General features: G+C 50.7%; 1 protein-coding gene across 5 annotated transcripts in view; it reads right to left on the reverse strand.

Moving 5' to 3' along the window:
• prkar1b (protein kinase, cAMP-dependent, regulatory, type I, beta) overlaps positions 1-24,262 on the reverse strand; it is a 35,956-nt gene that overhangs the window by 10,174 nt on the left and 1,520 nt on the right. The window contains exons 2-7 of one of the 5 annotated variants that reach the window (XM_086056678.1): positions 23,434-23,627; positions 17,873-18,043; positions 16,686-16,777; positions 4,669-4,730; positions 2,778-2,824; positions 10-168 (exon numbers count right to left, since the gene is read on the reverse strand). In XM_086056678.1, coding sequence (XP_085912804.1) covers positions 10-168; positions 2,778-2,824; positions 4,669-4,730; positions 16,686-16,777; positions 17,873-18,043; positions 23,434-23,613 — 711 coding nt within the window. In that variant the 5' untranslated portion in view covers positions 23,614-23,627. Of the gene's footprint in view, positions 1-9; positions 169-2,777; positions 2,825-4,668; positions 4,731-16,685; positions 16,778-17,872; positions 18,044-19,332; positions 19,503-20,827; positions 20,980-21,312; positions 21,462-23,433; positions 23,628-24,262 lie in introns of those variants that run through there. The other 4 variants (XM_086056681.1, XM_086056679.1, XM_086056680.1 and 1 more) reach the window with 4 other exon arrangements.

Below are 24,262 nucleotides of genomic sequence, written 5' to 3' on the forward strand. Positions count from 1 at the left end.
ACGCGTTACCATGAGGATGCGACGGTAGCTGTCCCGGTCGATCCCCCACAGTTTAAGGTCAGTCTTGGCCTTCACCGTGGCCGCTCTGGGAGTGCCGTAAATGAGGGCCAGCTCGCCAAAACTACCTCCCTCGCCGATGTTGGTCACCCATTCGCCGTTCACGTACACCTGTTGACACAGCGAGACAGAAAATCGGAGCACATCAAACAGCACATGACGATTGTTGGAAATGAGCCTCACGCGACGATCAAATGCCTGCTCTTATTTTCATCGGAGTGCAGGAAGTGCTCGAGAGAACCGACGCCGCGCAACGGAGTAACACACACACGCGCTCGAAAATCCGCCCACCAACAATCAAGAGTCTGGGAGAAACAAACACTGCAGTTATTTCTTGAGCTGTTTTTCTGTTGATTTGCATCTTAAAAGCGAAGCGTGCACAGTCCCTGTCGCCCAAATAAACCAGCGCAGTCATTGAATGGGGTGATCATTGCCAAAACCTCTCACCTATTTCTCGCCCATTTCCTCTCTTTGTATTCTGAAAATACCGATCCAGCGGCCAGCGGTCACCGGTGTGAGCCGCCAAGTGCACTTTTATTCCCGCGACTGTCCAGTTGAGTTACGCCCGCCCGTGTCACTCGACAATATGTCGTTAACGCTGCTGGCGCTATCCTGGCCGGCCAATCCAAAGTGGAAACTCAGCCAACTGTGGATTGGAAGAAGCGTGACTTTACACGTAATTCCATGTAATCAGCTCATCAAGAGTTGTTTTGCCGGCGTTCTACGTCTACGACTTTGTGGGACTTTTTGCCAACAATTTTGTCTGGATAATTGTTTGCCAAGTGTGTGTGTGTGTGTGTGCGCGTGTATTATGATTCACCTTAAAGTCCCCCGCCCCGACTCTCGTTGACTCCCTCTTAAGTTTCCGGGCAATGTGATACGCTTTCTCGGCTTGTCCTTAAGTATTTGATCCCTGCTAAGCCATCAGATGAGCCCCTCTAAAAGGTCCTCTACGCCTCTTGTCTACCCATCAATGACTTTTTCATTCCTGCTTTTCTTCTCGGGTTGGGGCCTCCCTTTTGATTTGAAGCTCTACTTTCAGATCTGAACGGCCATAGCGGCTGACAGAAGATGCGTGCTGCGACTCTAACGCAGACAACGTCGACTCATCCGCTCTGCGTCCCGCTTTTGACACGTCATAAGCCACAAAAGGCGAGGAGGGAGGCTTTGATTGACGCGGTCGGTGGCTGCCGTCAAGCGACAATTGCTGAAGGGCGAGCGTTCAAGGCTCAGTTGAGCGGGAGACCTCTCCGCGAACGTGGAAGACTTGAAAAAGAGCGTTCTGCTGCTTATGTCAGAAGAAGTTGGGCAAAGTGCTGAGTCAGCACATTCCCGACCTTGGCGCCGAAATGGCATAGATTGGGAAACCCATGAAGGACAAATGTCAGGGAAGCATGAAAAAAAATAAAAATGACTTGAATGCTTCAAATGTACAGAATCGATAAATCCGCGGTGGGAACGATGTCAACGTCGGTGTCGGCAATTGCACCGTCATGACCGGGGATGTATTTTCAAATGAGTTGCACTTCCATTTGCTTTGTTTTGAAAGCAATTGCATCGATTTGTTCCCAAATGCCATATCCACTGGAAAACAAAACAAAAAAGAGGGAGAGAAAAAGCCTGCGCTTGCAAAATAATTGCTTGGGTCGGCATAAAAGTTCTCAAAGTAAATGAGCTTAGAAAAGGCTATCCATCCACCAAGCAAAAACTGTTGACAAAGTGCAAAATGGAAATGAAAAATCTGTTCCGTGACATTCGTTGACTTCACAGATGTGCAACTTTGCAACAATTTTCCCCATCCCATAATGTCACGTGAATACATTTGCCATTATAAAGACGTTATTCAAGTCCCTGCTAATTGAAACTAATGTCTTAACAACCCAGCCAAAATTGAATGACTAAAAATATTGCCATGTACCAAAAAATCAGGCTTCAAAATCGCGAAGAAAATCCAGCTCTTGTAGCCGCTCTGAAACTTTGCTTCAAACATGTATGATGTATTTAGAGAAAAAAGTAACATTTGACCATCGTAGCACAGCTGAAGCAGTGACTCTCTGAAAACTTTTGACAGCGAGAACAGATCCCCGTGACCCCCGTGACTCCTGCGAAATCTCGGCAAATTGACAACGGCGATGATGGTTTGAGTTTTGTTCGACGTGGAAGGCACGCTTTCCCACGTTTAGCTCCGTTGCGTTGCACTTCCACATGGGAGGCCCCACCGGACATTGTCTCTACTGTATCGTGTCCGCTCACTGCCGTCGCGCATCTGTGCGGCGCTCCGATTTTGTGGCTTTGACCTCGCCGGCTCGGGCTTCCGTCCGACGCTGAGGCCGATAAGGTCGCTTCCTGTTTAGCTCCCCGTCGGCTCCCGTTTGATGTCTCCGCTTAACTCTCTCGCCGCGTGTCAAAAGATGTCCCCGCTTTGTCTGCCTCGCCGTGCGCCCACTCCGCGGCGAGAGCTTCGGATTGGCATCGGAGTGGAACTCAACTCGGGACGGAACAAAGCACAGAGGCCGCCGAATACAACCTGCCCGTTGTTGAAGGGGAACATTGTTTCAACATGAGTGGAGAAGGCTGGATTTTCCCTCTGAAAACCTTTTTACCTCCCTCAGAAAAAAACGGGGGGGAGTGAAAGAAGTGCACAATGGAATCCCTTTTGAATTTCCGAAAGCTCAGACTAGGAGAGGAAAAGGAACGAGCGTTTCTCGACGGCCACTTACGTCCACTTCGCCCTGGTCAATCACGTAGAAGTTGTCGCCTTCATCGCCTGGAGGGGAAAGCAGAAAACACGAGTGAATGTCGCAATGGGCCTTCATCCATTCGACCAAATTGTCACGTGAAAGACAAATTCAAATCGTTGGTCGGATATTGCCTTTGGACTTTGGTCTCCTTCTATCGCGCACAGTATTCTAAAAGGAACACGCCGGCAGTTGACCGCGTGGCTGACTCACGCATACGCGGCACTCAAATCGCAGGGCTCAAGACACGGGCGCTCAAATTGAGGCCATTTGTCGGAGGATGCCTCAAAGCATCGCCGTCTGGAGATCGGGTTGAAAAACGCTCTGGCTTTCATGGCGCTTTCGCTCCCGTCGGCCTGACGGGAGCCCATTAGAAGCGGGTGCCGCTGACGTGAGCGCCGTCACGGACGCCGCCCCCGACGCGACGACGCTCAGGCGGCTAATGATGCGTCCATGAGACAAGCGTGCGTGGGATGGATGCATTTGTCGCTGCTAGAAGCTGCCCGTGATGTGTGCGATGCGTGTTTTGCTGTAGCCACGTTCACCTGAGCAGTTGAAAGCCAGAGTGTAAAGTTCACACCAGTTCACACGGCTGATTCATAGCGAGTGCAAGGCGCTCGCTCGCTCATTTGTCACACAAAACCATCCTTGTCCGTCTGATGGTCTGCGCGAGTGGCGCGCACGTGCACACACACACACACACGGCCTGCTGCAACCTGCCCCCCACACACAACCGCCCCCGCCCTTGTTGTGCCTGGCTCTTTCAACTCTGACATCTCCCTTGCAATTCTCTTTCTCGCTCTATCTTTCTTTTCTTCTGCTCTTCCTGTCCTTTATCAAGTTGGCTCTCCAACCTTTCACGCGCTGCTTGTGCCTTTGAGCTCAGGCAAATATTTGACCGCACGCACGCACGCACGCACGCACACAGACACACTCTCTGGCCTAGTGTATTGGCTGTGGCCATTGTCAGTCATAGTGCTTGACTTGCTATGTTGATAGGCTTGTGGTTTGTCCCCTTTTTACAGGGTTAGTCTAGCTTCGGTGCCGAGGCAAGAAGAATCCAGCCGGCTCGTCCGCAAAGTGGTCCAGATGGTGCATGTCTTGACATAAAACACCCCCCAAAAAAAGTGAGGGGCCGCTGTGTGTGGAATTGTAAAGCGATGTAGAGCGCAAACGCTCCTTTTGGTGGACTGGTGGTGCCGGCCGGCCCGGCCGGGAGCGCGGGTGGCGTCTTGAAGTTGTACAGTAGGAGCCCAGACGTGAGCGATGACATCACTTGTGTGTACGTAGAGCGCATAGCTTAGCCTGTAGTGTAAATACCAATGGGCTGCCTGCAAAGCGGACCAGACTCCTTCTCTCCAAATTAGGACCGATCCACTGGCCTTGCAGGTGCCTGAGCCGAGAAAGGCGCGCCTGGGTGTTTACTACACGTAGCTTTGCTTTCATTACCGCCGACGCTCGGCAAGTGTCCGGGAGACAATTTCCAGCTCCACATGGTGCCGGATTTGGGGCCTCTATTCTCTCCCCGTCTCCGACTTCCGGTCTGATTGCCGTCCATTGAGTTTTGGATTCACCTGGCCTCGCCTTTTCTGTGCCATCCAATCGGAGCGCAGTGCCTCGCCTCTGCCTCTACCCGCTTCCCGTCCCCCTGTGTTGGTTTTGCCCATTCCTTGCCTCACGCCGTTGTCTGTCGTGTCCCACCAGCGTTCCGGGTTCTTACAAATGACATGTCTTTTGTGTCTCCCGGCCTGCGTTTTGGGCACACCAGTGTGGACCGCGCGCCACTTATTAAAACATTATGTTGCTGCTCATGAAGACTGAAATTGTGCTACAATGACACACGTGTGTATCAAGTCAGGCCTCAAATACATACCTTGCTGGATCACCGTTTCCCCAGCGATGTGCGTGACGGGGAACATGGCGTCGAATATGTCGCTGGATGGGAAAGAGAGGGAAGGAGAACAGGGTAAATATTCCTTCCTTCACGCTCACAAGAACACACGGTGTGCGCGCACCGTTGTTTGCGCGGCGGAATGGGGGCGACCAGAGTCAAGAGTCCTAATGGCTGTGTGAACTCTGTCATCTGAGGCCATTACTTACTGACTATCGCGACGGCGGGCCCAAGACGACCAGCCTGGAACTCTCCATGACCCTGACGCGCACACGCCCGGCTCACTGCTTTATTTGTCAGTGTTCAACTTCAGCCCCCACCCCCCCCCAAGGAGGAGAGCGGCCACAAAAGTCCGACTCCTTTAGTGACAACGGCCGATTAGGTCTACCTCAGGAGCTCAGCTCGTTTCAAAAGCAAAAGCCAAAGCCAAGCAAAGTCCTTGTTTTTCTTCAGCCGTCTATTCCCCTTTTGGAATGACACGTAGGCCCTAAACCGAACCCTGTGTTGTTATAGCGCACCATCAAAGCCTTTTATCTGGAAGGCGCTAAGAAAGCAAAGCAAATGGCGGCTTTACAAAAGCACTTAATATCTTTTTCAGCCCGGCAGCGAAAGCGCTTGTTCGCCCGCTCCTCGTCGTGCCGTTAAAACGCATCGAGCCTCTGCGGATTTCGGTTCCATTGCTAGGATGTGTCGGGGCACGAGAAGGCTCAGTATCCTTCCTCTCGTCAGCTCTCTTGCCTCGGGGCTATATTTATCTACCTAATCAGCCGCATACCACCCGTCATATAGAGAAATATAGAAAAACAATAAAAGCGGCTCAGGCAAATCAAAGACGTATCAAAACCTGCCGAGTGACTCTGGAGCAGGTTTGAGCGTGTTTGTGTATCGCTGAACGCCCATTGGAGCCCACCTGTCTGAGTCTGAGCATATACTGCCGCCTAAGAAAGCACACGCGGATTGCTACAAAAAGTCATGTGTGGGCGTTGAACGCGTCTGCCTGCACACTAGACCAGGAAGCAGCACACTGCTGACAGTAGAGTCTCCTTTGACCTGACCTGCGATATTGCAGATCGGCGCGATATTACTCAGCGAAAACACCGTACGCGATAAAGCGGCTCAGGGAATGGGTGGCGGATAGCGAAAGGCAGGTGGATCCGGGACAACCGGACCCAAAAGTAAGCCTTGAGATCGACTGCTGACAAGGACTCGTATCACAAATATGAGGCAGGCGGAACATTCTCTCTCTGATTCCGTTTCCTGTATTTGACAACGCGGTGCAATTCCTCCTTATCAACCCGTTCGCCGCCTCTGATGGCCTCGCGCGTCAAAGATCCATTTTTACTGGGCAGGCGGTCGAGTAAGTTCAATCATTCACTGCCATCGACAGCTACACCAGTCCAAAATCCATTTCAAAATTACGTTAAAAGGTTGGGTTTTTTCAAACAAATGAATGGCACTTCAATTCATTTCAAGGGAAGAGAAGTGATGAGTGTTGTGAGTGCGGCGATTGAAGGAATTACACTTCACGTAAGTCATGACAACATTTGGTATACTTTGGTTTGGAAGCAGGTCCGCACGGTTTGTTCTACTTCTGTAGCCACCTACATACTAAGTTACGGCGTCAGCAATATGGATTGCAGTAACGCATTGCGGTAAGGTTCTGCCGCGCGTGTCCAACGAGCATCTGCAGAAGCTCTTTCCTAAGATGTGTGACCGACTTGTTTGTGGTCATGGCTAACTAACGTCCTTGTGTGTCAAAACAGCTTCCTTGGCGAGATATTTGTCAGCGGGAGAGCAGTTGAAATGAAGTGAGCAGGAGGACCCCAATGAGCGCTTGGCTGCGGCAGTGTGCAGCTCATCGGCTGCTCGAGACTCATCGTCACGGTGCGAGGATCAAAAGCGAGTCAACCCGCGCTCCGGTAATGACCCTTGACCACTTCTGCTCCCTCCGTCCCCTCTTTGAATGCATCGGTGAGCACGACAAAGAAAAATCCAGGCTGCTAATGACTTCCCCTCGTCTTTTACCTGTCTCCTTTCCCCTCTTGTCTTCATCTTCAACTTCCTCTCAGTCTGTTCTCAATCACATTTTCCTCCCGTCTAATTCTCTTGCAGACCCACCTATCCCTCCCCATCACTTGCTCTATCGCCCCCTTCCCGGCCTGACCCAGATGGAGTGATTCGTCTTGTTCTTCCTGCCATCTGTAGCCCCCCCCCCCCGACCTTGTGGGATAGGTAGGGCGGCCCTCCAAACAATGGATGTGCTGTTCTGACAGAGAGCAGACAGAAAGGCCACTGAAGACTCTGAGCGGGGCTACGAAGTTCACCTCCGCACGAGAGAGGAGGACAATACCCTCTGTCGAGGCTGGGATACGTTAGCCACACGGCACAGGACACGTATGCATGAAACAATTGGCATCTAGCCCTCAAAGAAACCTTGCTGAAAAAACACAACAAAACAAATCAAAACAAAAAAACACACGCAGAGTGGTTGTGCAAAGGTGACATTGCGTGTTTATGTGACAGGAATCAACAGCTCGGGGTAACGGCACTTGTGTGGAATCCAAAAGGAGGCTCTCGAGTCAAAGAAGCATCACTTTCAAGGAACAAACGCCCAGAGATGCAGTCGCAGGGAGCTTATATAAAAAGCGTTACGCTGAGAAAGACGACACCCCGCCCTGCATTGTGCACCCTTACATAAACAAGCCGTCGAATGACACAAAGCATCTTGTGTTTGCGAGATGCGGCCAGCTCAGAAAAGATGGAATTCTTTCCTTGTCCTTCGGCTCCGTTCACACTTGTACTTTTGCTCATTGGTATCGGAACGTATGCGACTATCGCATCAAGTCAAGTCGAACGCCCAAATACGGTCGATTTCACATTTTTCCACAAATCGATAGTGTTCTCTGCCACCAGCACGTCTGTTATTTTTACGCACGATTAACCAATTGACTGTGTTTAAAACAGCTCATTCCTCCCCGGTATAGTCCTCGTCTGGCAATTGCGGTCGTGAAGTCAGCACATCTATTGTCGTGCCCTCATTCTTCTTTGTCACTCCTACAAGAGCAGTTTATTTAGGCACCAGCATGTCTTGATCAAAACATAGCACTGCAATTACACCTTGAACTAAGAACGCCGCTTTTGTTTGCCGTCTTAATGGGCCACAATGTTGAGTAAGACAAGGCCTGAAAGGAGAACTCCTGAAGAATGCCCCCCCAGTGTCTGGGTGGAACCGTTTATGTAGTCACCTAAACAATCAACAACTGCAGCACACGTGGGGGGGGGAACTTTCCAGCTTTCCAAGTTGCATCTCGTCCGCCACTGCCGCGCTCGCTGGCTTGCATGGAACAATGTTCATGTTGTGAGGGCTCCAAAAGTTTCATTTTCACAACCACAGATGAGAGTTTCGAGCGCTGATTCTGGCAAATGAGACAATAGTCTTTGTTTTCGGAGCCAATGCATTTCCACGATTCACGTCAAGGCCTGAGGACACCAAATGGAGCCTGCACCAGATTGGGCTTTACATAATCATTTGCTGCCTGGGGCGGGGGCGGTGGGGCCGGGGGGCTGATCCGGGCTTTGGTGGGGGGCTCGAAGGCCTTCGATATATGTTGCGGTGGAGCGAAAAAGTTCAAATAAGCATGCGAGCAAAGGGAGTATTTTCACTGATGATAGTGGCCAACAGGACTGTTGACAAGACTGTTGTGCAACACGCGCACACACACAAGAAATTGTGCAGCAGTGTTACGGAAAAGGGATTTACAGGGCTGACTAAGTGCTGGTGTAGCTTCACGTCTGGAGGATGAAGAAACAAAGGGACAAAATTACTCATACGGAACAACCAGGGTATCCCGCTTAGCTCTGTGAGTGTGGACACAATGAAATGTATATTTTTAAGCATCTATTTCAGAACTAGCCTATGTCTTTGTCAAGCCACACACACACACACGCTCATTTCCAAGCAGAGCAAAGCAACAAAGATGTATAAAAGGAAGACCGATGCTGTTATTTTGACTTGATACTTGGCATGCAAGACTGCGGCACCGAGGTGGTCCAAGAGGTTTTTACAGATAATAGCTCAAGCATTGTCAAATGTGTGGGAGGCGGCCAAAGTGATCCTCATTCACTTTTGGAACACTAACCTTTCAATTACTTCAACTCGTTTGTTTGGAGCCACTAAGTGGCTCGCGTGGAGGTCAACCTTGCGTTTCAAGTTTGGAAGTTGCACGGAAAAGCGGAGATTCCACTGTGTTGAGCAACACGCCTGCCGCTGACGGCTTTTCTAAGGGCTGGAAACCGGGACGCATCCCGATGCCTCCGCGTGCGGTGGCTACGCTAACAAAGCCGCACCAAGCAATGTCCGCAGGTTATCGGTGCGGCCTGCGTTCATCTTTATTTGTTTGCCCGGGCAGTACGCACGCCACGCACTCCGCAGGACTCGGGTAGAACAGCAAATGGAACGTGTGCTCGTGTTGTTTTTAAAACAAACACTCCGAGTCAACAGCAGTCAAGTTGCGGACTTCAGTCCGTCCTTAGATTGGACTTGATTTGGCCGGGGATTCCCATGCAATTGTCAGACAAGACGCTGAAAGACGCTCAATGTATGGCAAGCGACGCAGCAGTGCCAGAGAGCAGCGAGCATCGGACGACTGCAGTGGCCAACTTGGTCAGCAATCCAACTTTCTCAGCTCGCTACCACTTGGCGGGGGCCTTTTTCACATTGTCATGTTGCTGGAGAGGGTTGGAAGAGTTGCTTTGGACCAAAACTGGAAGGCAAATGAGAAACCGGGCCGGTTGTGAGTTAGGCGACCGGCGCAGACTGTTCAGATGAGGAGAGCGGAGGCGTTTGGAGGGTGGACGTCAGGAGATACGAGGACGGCTCACGTGGTGGCCAACAAACAAGTATTGGACGTCGGCGGTCTCCAAAAATGTATCATCCTCATCGTCGGCGTTTCAAAGTGTCCAATTGTTGTTCCGTATGACCAAAGCGCGCGCCCCTGCGCTGCTGCGGACCGACGGCACAGTCCGAGCCCCCCAAAGGTCGGAGGCTTTGAAGTGGCTCCGACTTGCTTTTTCCACCGCAAGTCAAAGCCACAAAGCAATTCGATTTTGAAGGGCAAACGCTACATCTCCATTGTCAACGCGTTGTTTTCAAACTTTCAAGGATTATTGCTCTCAAGCACGAGTACAAATGACCTCATTCGGAATGCGCCAAGGTGCTTTCGGGCGTCCCGGGCACAGATCGGTACATGTCGCTATCTTTGTCAGCCCGGCATTCTGTATATATGGAGCTGTTTTTTTTGTCTTCCCAACCTACCTGATGATCCGACACACAGCAAGCGCTGATGCAGCCATGATGTCAGCCCCAAAGCACGGCAAACATGCCCAACCCTGCTTCCTTTCCTTTTCTTTTCCATTGCCACATTTATTCAGTATGGTGACTGGGCTGCTGCTGTCTTCTTTTCTTAGCACTTGCATCAGCTCTGTTTTTCATGCTGTTGACTCATCCCCAATTACACTTTCTTACAGCCCCCTTTCATTGTTGCTCTTTGTCCCTCAGGGCAGACAAAAGGAAGCCCCCTTGGCCACACACACACACACCCCCAAAAAAAGGAAAAGGGGTCAGGCAGAATCAGGTGCTGACAGGACTTAAGCCTCTACGTCTGTGAAGTGTCCAAAGTGGATATTTGCTCAAAGGAGACAGGAAAGAGAAAGGGAGACACTTCCTCGCTTGAATAGAAAACGAAGAACGAGGCCTCCCAACCAATGTAGACAAAATGCATTCATTCAGCAATATGTCTTGGTTGTCTTGAATAGGAAAGTAGTACATCAGGGTCACAGACGCATGTGGAAGTGATCCACATCCCCACTGAAGACTAGCGTTGCCTGTCGGGGGGGCGGGGCGGTCTTGTTAAGCAGCCTGGGTTGCGTCATTTACTCGCGCTTTGGGTGTCAGTGGCCGGCCGATGGATTTCACGCTCCGCCGGAGTTTCGTCTGGTAACAACACTTTGTTCACGTGACCACGAGACAACACTGAGTCACTGACACAAGTTCAATCTGTCCCAGACGCGCCTCAGCTGGCAATAATGAGTCACCTGAGCGATATCGACCATTGAGCCTTATTGCGCAACTGCTACGGTGAGGCACAGACGTACCCTGAGGCAGAGCAAAAACAGTCAAAGAGATGCTGCTCGTTGACTTGCCTGGATGGAAGGATGGAACGCCGCGCCGCATGCACGCGCCGCGCCGCCTCTATGCCTCGTCGAGCGCAAAATCTTGACGGTGCGGCAGGTGCCAAACAGTTGCCATTGGCGAGCTGACATTTGACCGACGCGAGGCTGGAAATGGGCGGCTTGAGCCCAGCGCAGACCACGACAGTGTCAAGTCAGTGGCGAGCGTGCCTCGTGCTCATCTCGGCGACTCGCTGACCGCAAAGCTCCTTTGGTGGCGTTGGGGCCGCAAAGCCAGCTCGCAAAGCCGTTGAGCACGAGACACCGAGAGCCGCGGCTGTCTCCTTGAAAAGTCGATGACCGACGAAATTGCAATTCTAAATGTCATCCACACACTACTCTTGTGCCAAGAAAAGCTTTGCGATGTTGTGTGTACTGCTGCAGTGGATGTTTGTGTGGCCCCGGCGTTTTGCGCAACAAGAAAGCTTTGCGGGGACACCAGAAGCACTTTGCTCTTTGGCGCCGATGCGGTAGCTAGCCGCACGATCATGTGTACGTACAAACGACACGAAGACGAAAACAAAAGACAAGGGCCCTAAGGAATCTCTTCGATGAATCACTTGGCACTGTACGCGTTGATCGCAAGACATTCGCTCCGGCTCGGACCTCGCGAAGCAGAGTTGATGCAAAACGCTAAACGGTCAGGTCAGGTTTCAGAGTTTTGTCTTCAGCCGCCATTTTGGAGGGAACCCCGACCTCTTAACAGCACCTCAGACGCTACTATTGCGCCACGACTCACCGTGGATGATGACGTCGCCAGGAGCCAACGGAGTGGGGAGGACGGACAAAAGTGTGCAACGCAACGCAAGTGCGCACGCGTGTTCTCCTGACATGAACAAACGACTGCGTGCGCATGAAGCGCTTTGTGAAAGGGGGCCGAGACGGACGCTGGGGGAGGAGGCGATGGCGGCGGCTCGCTCGGGCCTGCGGCTCTCCCGCCGAGAGTGACCTCGCGGGCCGCCCGCCCTCCCCCCCCCCCCCCGGCATTGTGGCCGCAGCACAAAGCCAGGCGGAGGAACCCCGGCGAGAAGGGGGCAGGGCCGGGATGGGACGCGGACTCGGACCAGAGAGGAAGACGCACGCCGAGCCGGAGTGAAAACCAAGAAGACAAAGCGTCAGCGGGGGAATTGCGCCAAGGCAACCCAAAAACCTGCTCCGGCGTCAAATGACTTTGCAGAGGCAGTCAAACGTCGTCCACCTGAACGCACTCACCGACACGCTCCTCACACACACACACACACACACACACGCACGCACACGCGTGACAGGAACATTTTCTTCCACTGTGTCGTGCGTGCGTGTGTGTGTCATTCCACACGTTTCGTTTTACCGGACACAAGAGGGAAGTTGACATCTGCGTGTGACTTTCATCGCTTTGTCGTCGATTACAAAAATGCACAATCTCGTCATCTGAAATTGTTTTTCTGGCTTCTGATTGGCTCAAATGTGCTTGGGAACAAAGAAATGAGTTTGTTTGTTTGTTTGTTTTTTTACATGTTGCTGTAAAACTCATTTTTTCAAGGCTGGAAAATGAAAGTTTTGGAAAATCTGTTACATGAAAGAATTCCAGTTTGTGGGTTGCGCAATTGGTTGTGATTGTTGATGTGATAACGAGTTAGCCGCTCATTTGACACGGCAGCACAAGACTCCACCTCGTTCTTCTTTTGTCCCCTAAATAAACTCCACCGTAACACAAGATAAGGCCAATCTTTCTCGGGGTTCCCCCCCAACCAACGCACACGCACACGCGCACACGCACACTTTTGCTCCTGTTTGTTTCGCTTTTTCATGACTTCCATGACTTGATGTATTTATTGTTGTAGCTCCTTGCAGCGCGCACACACGGTGAAAGATGTTGCGTGTCTGTCAGCGGGGGCGAGGGGAGAAGGTGCAGAGGTCAGGCTTTCGGGGTGAGAGTTCAACTCATCGGTCACTTCATCGAGCGATTAGTCCGCTTGTTAATTAGAGGATTGAAGTGGACGGGAGGAGGGAAGCCCCGCCCCCTTGACAATTGCTTTCTCTGCTGCTGAAAGGGTGGAAAGCGCACACACGATCGTGCTTGCTGCTTGTTGAGCGTGTTGCGGGAGAAGCAAATAGTTTCCGAACCGTTAGTTACTTACTACTGGAAAGAATCCATTTGCGGTGTTGTCTCCAGGATGTGCCAGTCGTTTATAGACGCAGGCCAATTTCAAGCCATGTGCACTGCGAATGCCACAAATCGCGGACGGACGATGGCAGGCCTGCGTTTGCACAAATGCCTTTTGGGGCAAATGCAATGAAGCAACGCTGCTACGTGCCGAGTCAACGTCGACGTTTGAGTTGGATTTGACGCGGACCGAAGAAAAAGAGAGGCGACTTGGTTTGCTGTTTCCAGTCAGCGCAAAATGTTTGTTTCGGCCTACAAACGTGATTCTCCATAGTAGAGATTGCATTGTTGCCACGTTTACTTTTGCCCAAGGATATATTCGGGTTTTTATCGATGAAAATCGACTTGAATTGAAAAATGATGTTCATCCTTTGAAACGGGATGAGATCGAACTGAGCCGCGGAGAAAATAAGTGGCCATTTTTTTGTTTAATTTTATGAGTGATTTTTGTAGCAGAGTCATTTCAATGGTGACGGTAGGCTGGAGCCTATCCCAGCTGTCTTCGGGCAGTAGGCGGGGGACACCCCAAATTGGTTGCAGGCCAATCGCAGGGTTTTTGCTTCAACTTTTGCTTTACTTCCAGGCAGTTCAATGGTACCATATGCAAATACAGCATGTCGGAGATGTTAAAACTTTCCACACACCTCACAACTATAATGCCCCCCCCCCAGCCCCTCAAATTGAGGCTGTAATTAATCCCTCCCTAAATGTCAACGCCCCAGTACCTGTCCCTTGTTGCCTAATTTTCTCCATCAGACATGCTCAAAGATAAGCAAGCAAGACATTCTTGTAATGCTACAAGTGTGCAAAAAAAAAAAGGGGGGGGGGGCTGGATGCGCGACAGCCACAGCTCTCTCTTTCATATCACTCGTAGGAAGTTAGATAAGGAAAGAAAAGGAATGTGTGTTGAAACAAATGAAAGTTGGCCACATGGAATGCCTGCCTTGATTTTCACATTTGCATTTGGCGGCCAAGTGGAATGGAATCAGACAACCTCCCGTTTGTCTTTTGTGTCAAAAGAGCCCTTCCATAAGCTGACGGAACAATCGGGCCATCGCTGGCGAGCTCATCGTTTGGGCCACAACACAAGTTGTCAGCGGCGCACCTGTTCCGGCCGGCCTTATCCGCCGCGCTTGTGTGGGCGCGTGATAACGAGGTCGTTACGCCGGCTAATAGCGGGCCCGTGGAGAGAAGGGGGGTGGGGGGTGGGGGGGTCGGGTCCACCCAGCAGCCTGCTGGGAGCAAACCAAGCTCAGAAGAGATCAAAGAGACGGATTGGCAAAAATGCCTCTCATCTTTACAGTTCAACCACCAATTCCAAACTGGTGGACTTTTTAACGTCGTGGGCACGGCAAAGCTGTACTTCCACAAATAAAGGAAGAGGAAGTTCATATCACAGGATCAACTTTTATCGTCTAGTATACTATACGGTATAACCCACAAGCACGGATGATCGGTATAGGAATGAGCAGCCCTAATAATCATGTGAGTAAAACTTGTTTCACATTTTCTCGGTGATGGTGTCATATTTGAGTCAGGTGGCACGCATGAGAACAAGTTGGCTGGTTGGCTTGATTCGAATGTTTGCGTGAGTTGAGGTCCGGGAGGGGAGGAGGTCTTGAGCTTGAAAGCCTGCCCTCCGTGACGGCTGCTAAACTGGCCAGCCGGTCATTTGCGGCAAGAAAAGTGAGAGAGCGAGAAGGAGTGCAAGCGAGAGGACAGTCACTCTCCATCTGTTCTCACGCGTCGGGCCTCGACAGCTCTGCGCTCGCTCACGCGGCTTCAGTGGCAACCGCAGAAGGATTCCGACCGACAAAACTCAACCTCGGCTCCCTTTGTCTTTTCTTTGTCAAACACGATGTGTCCTTGCTTTAGCTGATACAGACAATGCCTCACTCCGTCGCTTTTCCAGACGGACGCCGACACGGTCCAAAAACAGACAGCATCGATGCCCCTCGCTACAAACTGGGGCTCAAAAAATGATCGCGATGTGATTTTTCCCTCTCAATACTGCCATATGCAGGTGGTATTTTTTGGATGATTCACTCACCGCTTTGGTCCGTAAGATGTTGGAAAATAGGCAAAAATGATGCTCATTGTTTCCCAAAGTAAAAGGCAGATGCTTGCCAATGTCTTCTTTTGATTCAACACAATGCCAATCAGTCCGCTTTCATCCTCGGGGGACTCGGGGAATCTGAGCATATTTACTGTCGACGTCGAGAGGATGACGTCGGCAGAATTTGAACCATTTTAGGTCTCCAAACAATGGATTAACCATCCAAACACACTTATCCATACATTTGAAAACTGATAAGGTCCAACAAAATGGCCACATCGTTTCATTTGTCGCCGTGCACATTCAGCCCGGATTCAGCCCATTTCGGACGCTTTCCACTGCCTCTCGTCATTTTTGTTTTTTTTCTGACACTCGCTACTGATGCGCAATCGGAGGCCTGTTTGCCTGTGCCAGAGGAGAGCCATAAATTGCTAGCTGATGAAAGAGCGGGAAGATTGGGCTTTGGCTTTGGTGGGCCGAGGCTTTTTTTCGTCGCTGTTTTCCTCTCCGAGGGCCGTAAAGGATTATCCCCGTCAATGAAACACTATTCCTTAGCCTTCTTTTTTTCTTTTTTCTTCCCAGCGCACTCTTCACGCGGAAGCCAGAAGCAAGCTGAATATGTGGGAAAGGAACCGGATTAAAACAGGAGGAAATGGAAGCAAATCGGCCAACTATGAAGAGCTGCGTCTGTGTCCCGCCGCCCGCCCGACGCGGTTGCTACGACAACCAACGGCACAACACAGTGTAACACAGATGCGCCAAGCGGCATCTCCCCCTCCTCCCGAAGCACATCTGTCCATGTCAAATCGGAGACCCCCGTGTCCCGCGCACGTGTTGCGCCACAGCGGAGCCGATCTTGTCGGGCAGCCAACAGTGGCGCACGGTGGCCAACGCGCGCCACTCAAACACAACGTCCGGCGCGACCTTCAACCTTCACGCTGACACACACAGCGGTGAAGACGGTGCAGCGGTACTTCAACGAGCTCAAGACAGAGGCAGGGAAAGAAATGAATTCCAGTCATCAGTTGCAGCCTCCTCTAGAAAAAAAACACATGCTTGCTGTTTTGGTGCCGACCGGGGGCGGAGCTAGCAGGCCGCGGTGAGGCAAGCGACTGCTTGTGACCAAGGGCCAGCGATTGGATTTTCACTCATAGGGACAGTACTTCATCCCAAATCAGCCAAATTACTCTAATACTAACAGCTTTGAGCCATTTGAAGTGTTTGTATGTTTTTGAAGCACAACAGTAGCTGTTCCCTCAACGGAGAAACACAAAAGCTACACTGATTCAACTAAGACTACCGGAAGAGCTTAAAATGCAGTACAGCTAATTGACGGTCACTCATGTAGTCATTTGTGGTCCACTTGAGTCCATTGTACCTTTTAGTGCCTCACAGCGCAGTTCTGATGGGCAACACCGGAGTTTGAGGCTGTAAATTGCACTAAATCACACAGTGTACTTTTTGGGGGAGTGTTTGTTTGTGTGCGTGTGTGTTTTTTCAAACAACCTGTCCTAAAAGGTTGACCTATCGCGGCTCTCTGCTACGTTGCATGACGGTCAAGTAACGCACCTTCTCTCATTGTCGTCCAGATGGGCAAAGAGAACGTTCTTGGAGATGGCCTTGGCCAAGGCCGTCATTGTCTTGTAGTCCTTCGGGATCACCTGAGGAGGCAAAACATTGAGGGTCAAGCCAGTCAAATGCACTGAAAATGCGCGTAAAAAAAGCAAAAAAAACAATGCTAAGACATATTGGGCGGGGCCTCCAAAGCGGACGATCCAAGAGGAGCGCGCCGGCCACGTCCTACACGTGTTTTCGGGAAAGCCCGTCTGTTCGGGGACCGTCCTCGAAATGACGCGCGAGCCTAGAAATCCCCAAGGGGCCTGAGCTCATTCACAAAACATGCATTTTCGTGTCGCGCGCACATGCGTCCGCGTCGCCACATCAAAGTCGCACAAATGCGCCTCCGAAAGGAGAGGGAGAAAAAAAACAAACATAGCAGATGAGGAATCAAAGCCTCTCTGCGCACGGATGAGAAAGAGGAGACGTAATGCGTGTTTTTGTTCCGACGAGATGATAGCGGTTGCAGTGATGGGGATGTGCTGTACAAAGAGTTCAAGCAGCAGATGTCGCCACAAAAAGGCGACCGCACCGGACTGTGCAACATGCGCACAAAACCAACTTGAGGGAAGTGGTGAGATGAAGCAACAGAGGATGCCAAAGAGGCCCGGAGAGCGATGATTACAAAAAAAAAAAATGTCCCACTGACAGATGCCATTCATTCAGAAAAGCAGAAATATTGTGCTTTTTTTCACAATTTAAAAGACATCGCAGGAGTCTTGAGAAAAGCTCTCTGACGCGATTCAAATCAGGCCCATTTTTTTGGTGTGTTTTCAACGGAGACTTGTGGTGACTGAAACGAGTTGGCCGCTCATCCCTCCTTGTCCAGTCTGCAAATGCAGAAAATCACCACTGGCCAGCTAACCCACATGCTGATGCACAAAAAAAAGAAAAAAAAAAGACTCATGTGGTTGTTTCAGTCCAAAGATGTATAATGACAAGAATATTACAAAAGGTACATTTGTGCTATTGTGAACGTGATGTTTTTGGGGGGGGGGGGGGGGTTTGTCAAAAGTTGCCAAGTTGTGAGAAGCCGTCGATGCTGAAAAACTCTTGACGGAGCCATTTGCCGACGCGCGCGAGTGTGCAAACGGCATTTGCGTCGCGGTCAAATTGGGGTCTTTGCGGGCTCGGCTCACCTTGCGCACGTAGCTGACGGCGTCCTCTTCGGTGTAGACCTCGGCGCTGACCCCCCCGCGGCGGCGGCGGGCCTTGACCACCGGGTTGGGCGGCGGGGGAGACACCTCGTCGTCGTGCGAGTCCGACTGGCTGTTAGACTTCTGCCGGGCCATCATCTGCTTGCATTCTTCCTGCAAAAGCGCAAGAGGAGGCGGCGTCAAGGCCGGACAGAGTCGCAAACTGTGACAAAAGTGACAGATCACGCGGAAACAAAAAGCAGCATTGCGATCATGGACACGCCGCTGTTGTCGGCCTCAAGTCGTGCGAGCGCGCCCCTCGGCGTCTTTGAAGGGCAGACGGCGCGGCGTTGCCGCCTCCGGCCCGACGTTGCTTCGAGCGGCCGACGCTCTGCGGGTGCTGAATTATTGATTGCAAACTTGACGAACGCATTAGCATGCAGCCGCGCTAATATGATCAAATGCTCCTCTGCACTGCGTACAAACGCCGCGCCTGTCAGCAAATGTCGGCCATCGAGGGCCCACGAGCCTTCGCGCCTAAGCAACTTTGCCAGCGCACGCATCCAGTGTGAAATGAAGCAAGCGATCCCAAAACCATCTTTTGATAGATGGATGGGGGTTTTTTTTCATGACGTGTACGCCGCTTACTTGAAGAGTAATCGTGTCTAAATGAGTGTTTTGAGTTTGAGTTGATGGTCTCGTTACGGTTTAGCTAACCCAACTATGCGCTCCAAAATTCCCTGCGTGTGGCGTTGGGCGGGTGATGACGGACATTCCCGATCGGGATGTATCGGCTCCTTTTTTTGGGATCCATCTTTGCGGACCGAGTGGCCCGCGGACCAGCGCTTGGGCACCGCTGCTTTCGGCTTCTTCAAAGGTGTGACTTTCTTGGAGTCGGAAGCACCGGTGGACCAAGTCATCTTTTGCAATGCTCCAATGTTACTTGGCAAATTTCGCTTTTAAGTTATTCAAACTCGTTCGCTCACTTCCTCACGAAGCTTCCAATCGTCCATCCCTTTTTTTTTGTCCGCATTCAGGCTGCATCCAGAACTGATCAGCAGTCAAACAACCGTTTGCGCTCGCAATAACGCCGATGGGTAATTCAAAGTCTTCAGTCAAGCCGCCAGGCACGTTTTGGGAATGTCAACTTGGTGCTTTCCAGTTTGAAGATGTCCAATCAGTTTCAGACAAGAGAGCGAGCATCCGCGACCATCAGCAGTTGTCTGCGCTCGGCTGCTTCGACTGCCCCGGCATTACGACGCGGCGGGTCGCGCGACAACCACATGGCAATGTCAATCAACACCGCCGAGCGCTCGCATCACAGCGTCTCGATTTGAAAGCAGAAGGCGAGCAAGGCCGGTTGACGAGCAACTTTAAGCCCAACACAGGTGGCAGCCGCACACGGAAATGGAGCGCGCATCCTCAACATTGGCTTGCGTGTGCGTGTTTGCGGGAGGATTTACCATGGCATGAAGAGAGCTCGCCCGACGTGCGGCGGGCGCCTCAACCTGTCAAAAGGCACCCGGCGGCGTACCAGCTGCGCGCACACGTGCCGACTGCCATCTCACGCCGAGCACGTCGCCGTGCGTGCCCGAGCTCCCTCGCCGGCAAGCAGAGAATCCAGAGCGCGCTTGAAAAGACGACGTGTACCAACGCCACGGCTGCAATTCCCCCAAGGCGCGGACGGACGGACGGACGGCGGCTCAGGACCGCTGACGAAAACGCTCATCGCAGCCGAAAGCCCGCTCGCTCTCTCTCTTTCTCTCTCGGGGTCGCTCTCTCGCCAACAACACAATCGGCCGGCGCAATCGGCCGTCTCGTCTCGCTTCCCATGCGTCGCTATGGCAACGGGCGCCCGCGAGCATCCTGCGTAGTTGATGCCGAGTCCGAGTCCGAAGTCGCATAGAAGCACGCGCGCTCTGGCGATAACTTTGCACCGGAAAGAAGGAAGAAAACAGAGAAAGATGACATCCGCAGTCACGACGGTAACGTCCGAGTTCAGAGACAACAGATGGCAACAGGTGCGTCTCACACTCCGCGTAGTCAAATCAGGCAACGAAACCTTCAAACCTGTTCAAGCCATGTTGAAGTATTGCAACTTCCTCTGCACATCTTTTGTTCTGCCCCAACGGCATGTTGCAGCAAACAGAAGGGGACGCGGGGGCGGGCATCAGCCCGTATATCCAAGGCCCCGCACACGCACGCAAGTCAGCGAGCGAAGCCTCACACACTAAGTCCTTGTTTTGCTGTACTTTGCTCACGCTGGTGGCAAGAAGACACACTGAACATCAACGTCTTACAGTCCTGTCCTGTCAGGACCAAAAATGCTCTAGGAAAGATGAAAGCTTTTTTCCCATTGTCTGGTGTGATTTTCCGTTGGAAATGGCCGAAAGCATCTGAATATGTCGCATTGCGAGGAGTCTCCTAAAGTGTGGCTGTGTGTACTTAGGTTGCGGCGCCCCCGGTGGTCACATGCATGGGCACCTCACAGTCAGGCAAAGCAAAGCCTTACGGACAAGAAAACTTCACCGGCCAAAGATTGCATTTGTGAGCTCTTTTAAATGGTCGGCACACTCGGAGGTTTCTGGAAGCTTTTTGTTATTTCCTTCTCTGCATGTTATGGATGATTGCACTCCTTGAAAACGGGTTGCGCCGCCACCGAGTATTGACTTTGTCTTTGGCCGCCGGATTCCTGTGTATGAGTCTATTTGGATTCATCCCGCATTCATTTCCGTGCGCCTTCTCAATAAAATGCCTTTTGTTGAGATTTGGAGAAAAGGTGAGCGAAAACTGCCATTTGTCTCGTTTCAAGAACCAAAACATTTATTGCTAGCAGGACATATAAAAATGCCCGTATCAGGAAATAAGATTTTGTCCACATGGCACAGCGCATCTCCTCCCGTCTTCCGCGCAAATTCCCCCAAATGCATGTGAGGCGATGGTGAGGTTGTGACTCACCATGAAAACACCAAACTCCAAGAAGACAGATCCGCCTCGCCTCTAAGCGGGCACCAAACTCGGAAGCGAGTGTGGAAAGAGGACGGCCGCATCCACAAGTCCCAAAAGAGCTTTTGCAAAAACGAGTGGTCCATTACAGAGGGCGAGCCGCGTGAAGGCGGGCCGCTGATGAATCCAAAGCAACAATCACAAATGGATGGCCCAAATGCGCGGCCTAATGTTGCGCTTATGAACGCATCATCCGCTCTGATTTCGGCTCATTTCCGCATGAGCGGCCACATTCAAGCGGGCCTCTCTTCTTTGGCTCATTCCGCACCAATTTGCAATAGGCACATCCAAAGTTGGGACATTCCCAAAAGCTTGCCGCCGCGTCGCTATCGTCTTTCAAAACAGCCACCGGAAAAGCAATCCAGAGCGGAACAAAAGATCGTCTCGATAAGAACAAAAAGCATTTCACATATGAAGTAAGAGCGAGGCGCAGTTACCGTGAGCCGTTTTCGTGGCCGAAGTTCAGTTGACTCTCCGTCCGGTGAGAGCGCAACCCAAAACAGGGCCGGACAAAAGCACACAGGTCATGAAGCGTGGAGAGTCGTCTACTCATCACTCTGTTCCAGCCCATTGCAGCACCACAATGGACACAAGGTCTGCTGAAGGGTATTTTTTGTTTTTGTTGTCGCTGCTGCTGTTGCTCTGCGTGCGTGCCCGCCCGCCTGTTTTTTCACCGAGTTCCTGGACTGGCACCGAAAGGACTCTGCCCTTTTGTGGGCTGAGCACAAACGCGCACATTGTGGATGCGCAGCCACTGTCCACCGGATACTGACATTCGCACCCTCTAGAAACAGACGTTTGCGACGGCTAAAATGACACAAAGGAATGAAAATCAGCAACCTGAAGGTATGTAAAACGACCAGGCACACACAAGCAGCACATAGCAACGGTGGGGCGTAAAAAATAAACAACTTCAATCAGTGCCTTTCAAGCACAAGCTGAAGGTTTTGTGCAAACACTGACCGCTACTCGAACGAGTTCACGTTCAAATTCCTCCATCTTTACTCCGGCCGGCCCCACGGTTCCTCTGAAGAAAAAGCTGCCGCCCATGACGGCGCTGCCACCAGCACGGGTTTCGCTGGCGGGATGGTGTTGTTTTGGTGACGCGCAGTCTTGTGTTTGCAGCAAATAATACAGTACGTTTTGGAACTATGGACAAAAAGTTCAGCCTTGGCTCATCAGACCCGAACCAATTTTCCCACTTGAAAGATTTGAATTGCATTCTTGCAAAATCTTGAATCCAAGGTCACAAAATCACAGAGGCGGACGGGTAAAACGCAGACAACAATCACAAGACTTTATATATCACCTGTCCGTGAGGAATGGAATGTACAGTATGATTGTTGACACTGTGCACCAAATTCCAGCCATGATTAGACGACAGCATTTCAATGTACTTATGGTAGAACGCATTTGAGCAACAGTATGTGTTTGAGGTCAACACAACGCGGCTGCGTGTTTTTTTTTTTCTTTTAGTCCAAGAAGTGCACTTCGCCTATATGACTTTTAGGGTAGAGTCATCTGACACAAGGCCAGAAGCTATTTGGACACGTGAAGCATCACAGTGGCGCCGGTTGTGTGATCACAATCGTCTCATGATGCACTCACGGGCAAAAGAACAAGCAAAGAGAACATCGATGACACCAGTTCACAGAGCTACAACTGCATGAATGTTAAAAGTGTCTTGGTGATGATGGACGAGATTTGGGGAAAGCCGTCTTGCCCGTACTGCAAAATAAAATGAGAACTTGCCTATCGTATTAATAAGAGCACTGTTTGTTTTCCCCTTGATGGGAAGCTCACTGAAATACTTGGAAAGTCACATTTTCAGTTCCTAGAGGCGCATTGCAAAACTTGTTATACTTTTTGGCGCATTTTCATCCTTTGGGATACTGTTAATTCAGGAATTATAATCCTCATGAAACTCTTATTTCATTATATTTTGCAGCCATGAATGTTTCCTTAGAGATTGTTTCCTTTTCATCTTGCTCCATTTTGACATGTTATTAGCTTTCAATTGTGACCTTATTTTCATTATTTGGAAATGACTGTCCTTACTTTTTCTTCTCTTCTCGGACATCGGAAACATTTACCGGTACTCCCGTCACACTTTAAAATCAATTGATGATGTTGTTTTTTTTTCCTCCTCCCCCCTGGCACTTGCTATTTTCCTTTTAACCGAGTGAGTAAACCGTCTTTTGATGTTTTTGAAGGGCGCATTTGTTCGAATGTGATTTTTATTTGAGCATTTTCCACTTAAACTCACGGTACATTTTCTGTCGTGAAGTCTCTGTAATCTTGGGGTTCGCTATCTCTCATAGCAGCGCGCGATAAAGTGCTCCGTGTTTGTTCACACGAAATACTGTTACGGTGTCAAATAAGCAAGGCGAGGACAAGAAATAGCACTGCAGTGGGACGTCGCACACATGCTACATAACGGTGGTATTTACCGTACCGTAAGGCAGACGGCGAGAACTTGGAAGTGCATCTCTACAGTCACACGACAAATGGCCGGGAGTCACGAGACGACACACAAGGCTTTTCGTTTGGTCACCAACCTTCTCCAGCTTTTCAAAATGCTCCCGCAGGAACTTCATAGGACGCTCGGGCTTAGCGATGCACAGGTTCACAATGCACTCTTTGAGGATCTGCTGGATGTTGTGCTTCTGCACAAAAATTTCGCAGCCCTTCAAACTCTCGTCTTCGTCCAGAGTGGAGGAGGAGGAGGAGGTGGCCATCTTATCTTTTATCTCTGCGGTAGAAAACAGGGTGGACCATGAGAGGAGGGGAGGGCAAAGAAAGAAAAGCAGAATCGAAGCAAGTGGGGGACACAACTGACACAAATCAAAAGGAGAGCTGCAGAAATGCACAATTTGGGGACAACCTGTTGGACTTTTTGGCCTTTTCTGTTGCTCTCAATGAAAGGCTAAACTACATTTAGCCGAAAATTTGAATCGACCAGAGTAGCTGCGACAACACACTGACAATAATGCAGTGCAACCTCAAACGGCTCAAATGTGGAGTTCATCTAAAATAGTTGAGGAATATGCCGTGCAATTTGTAGCTAGCAAAAAGCGTGACATCGTCTCAGCCAGCGTGGAAGGATTAGCCCGATGACGTTCATATGACATTCGAGACTGGCCAATTTAACTCATTTTATGCAGCATGTACGGCGCCTCATCATGTCTCCAGTCCAGTCTCGAGTCTTCAATTCCCAAGTCGCCTCTCAAATCTTTTCGTTTTTGTCACATCAAGTCACAAGTCATCAAAAGTGGAAAGTTAGGGTAAGTCATATTTTAGGTACCACCAGTGCAAGAACGTATATTCGAGCACCCTTTAGAATGCACAGCACTTTATTTGGACGTCTAAGACAGGCTGGTATCAGGT

Source organism: Filicampus tigris, chromosome 16 (genome assembly GCF_054856515.1).
Source record: "Filicampus tigris isolate MCC_2025a chromosome 16, RoL_Ftig_1.0, whole genome shotgun sequence".
Taxonomy (NCBI): domain Eukaryota; kingdom Metazoa; phylum Chordata; class Actinopteri; order Syngnathiformes; family Syngnathidae; genus Filicampus; species Filicampus tigris.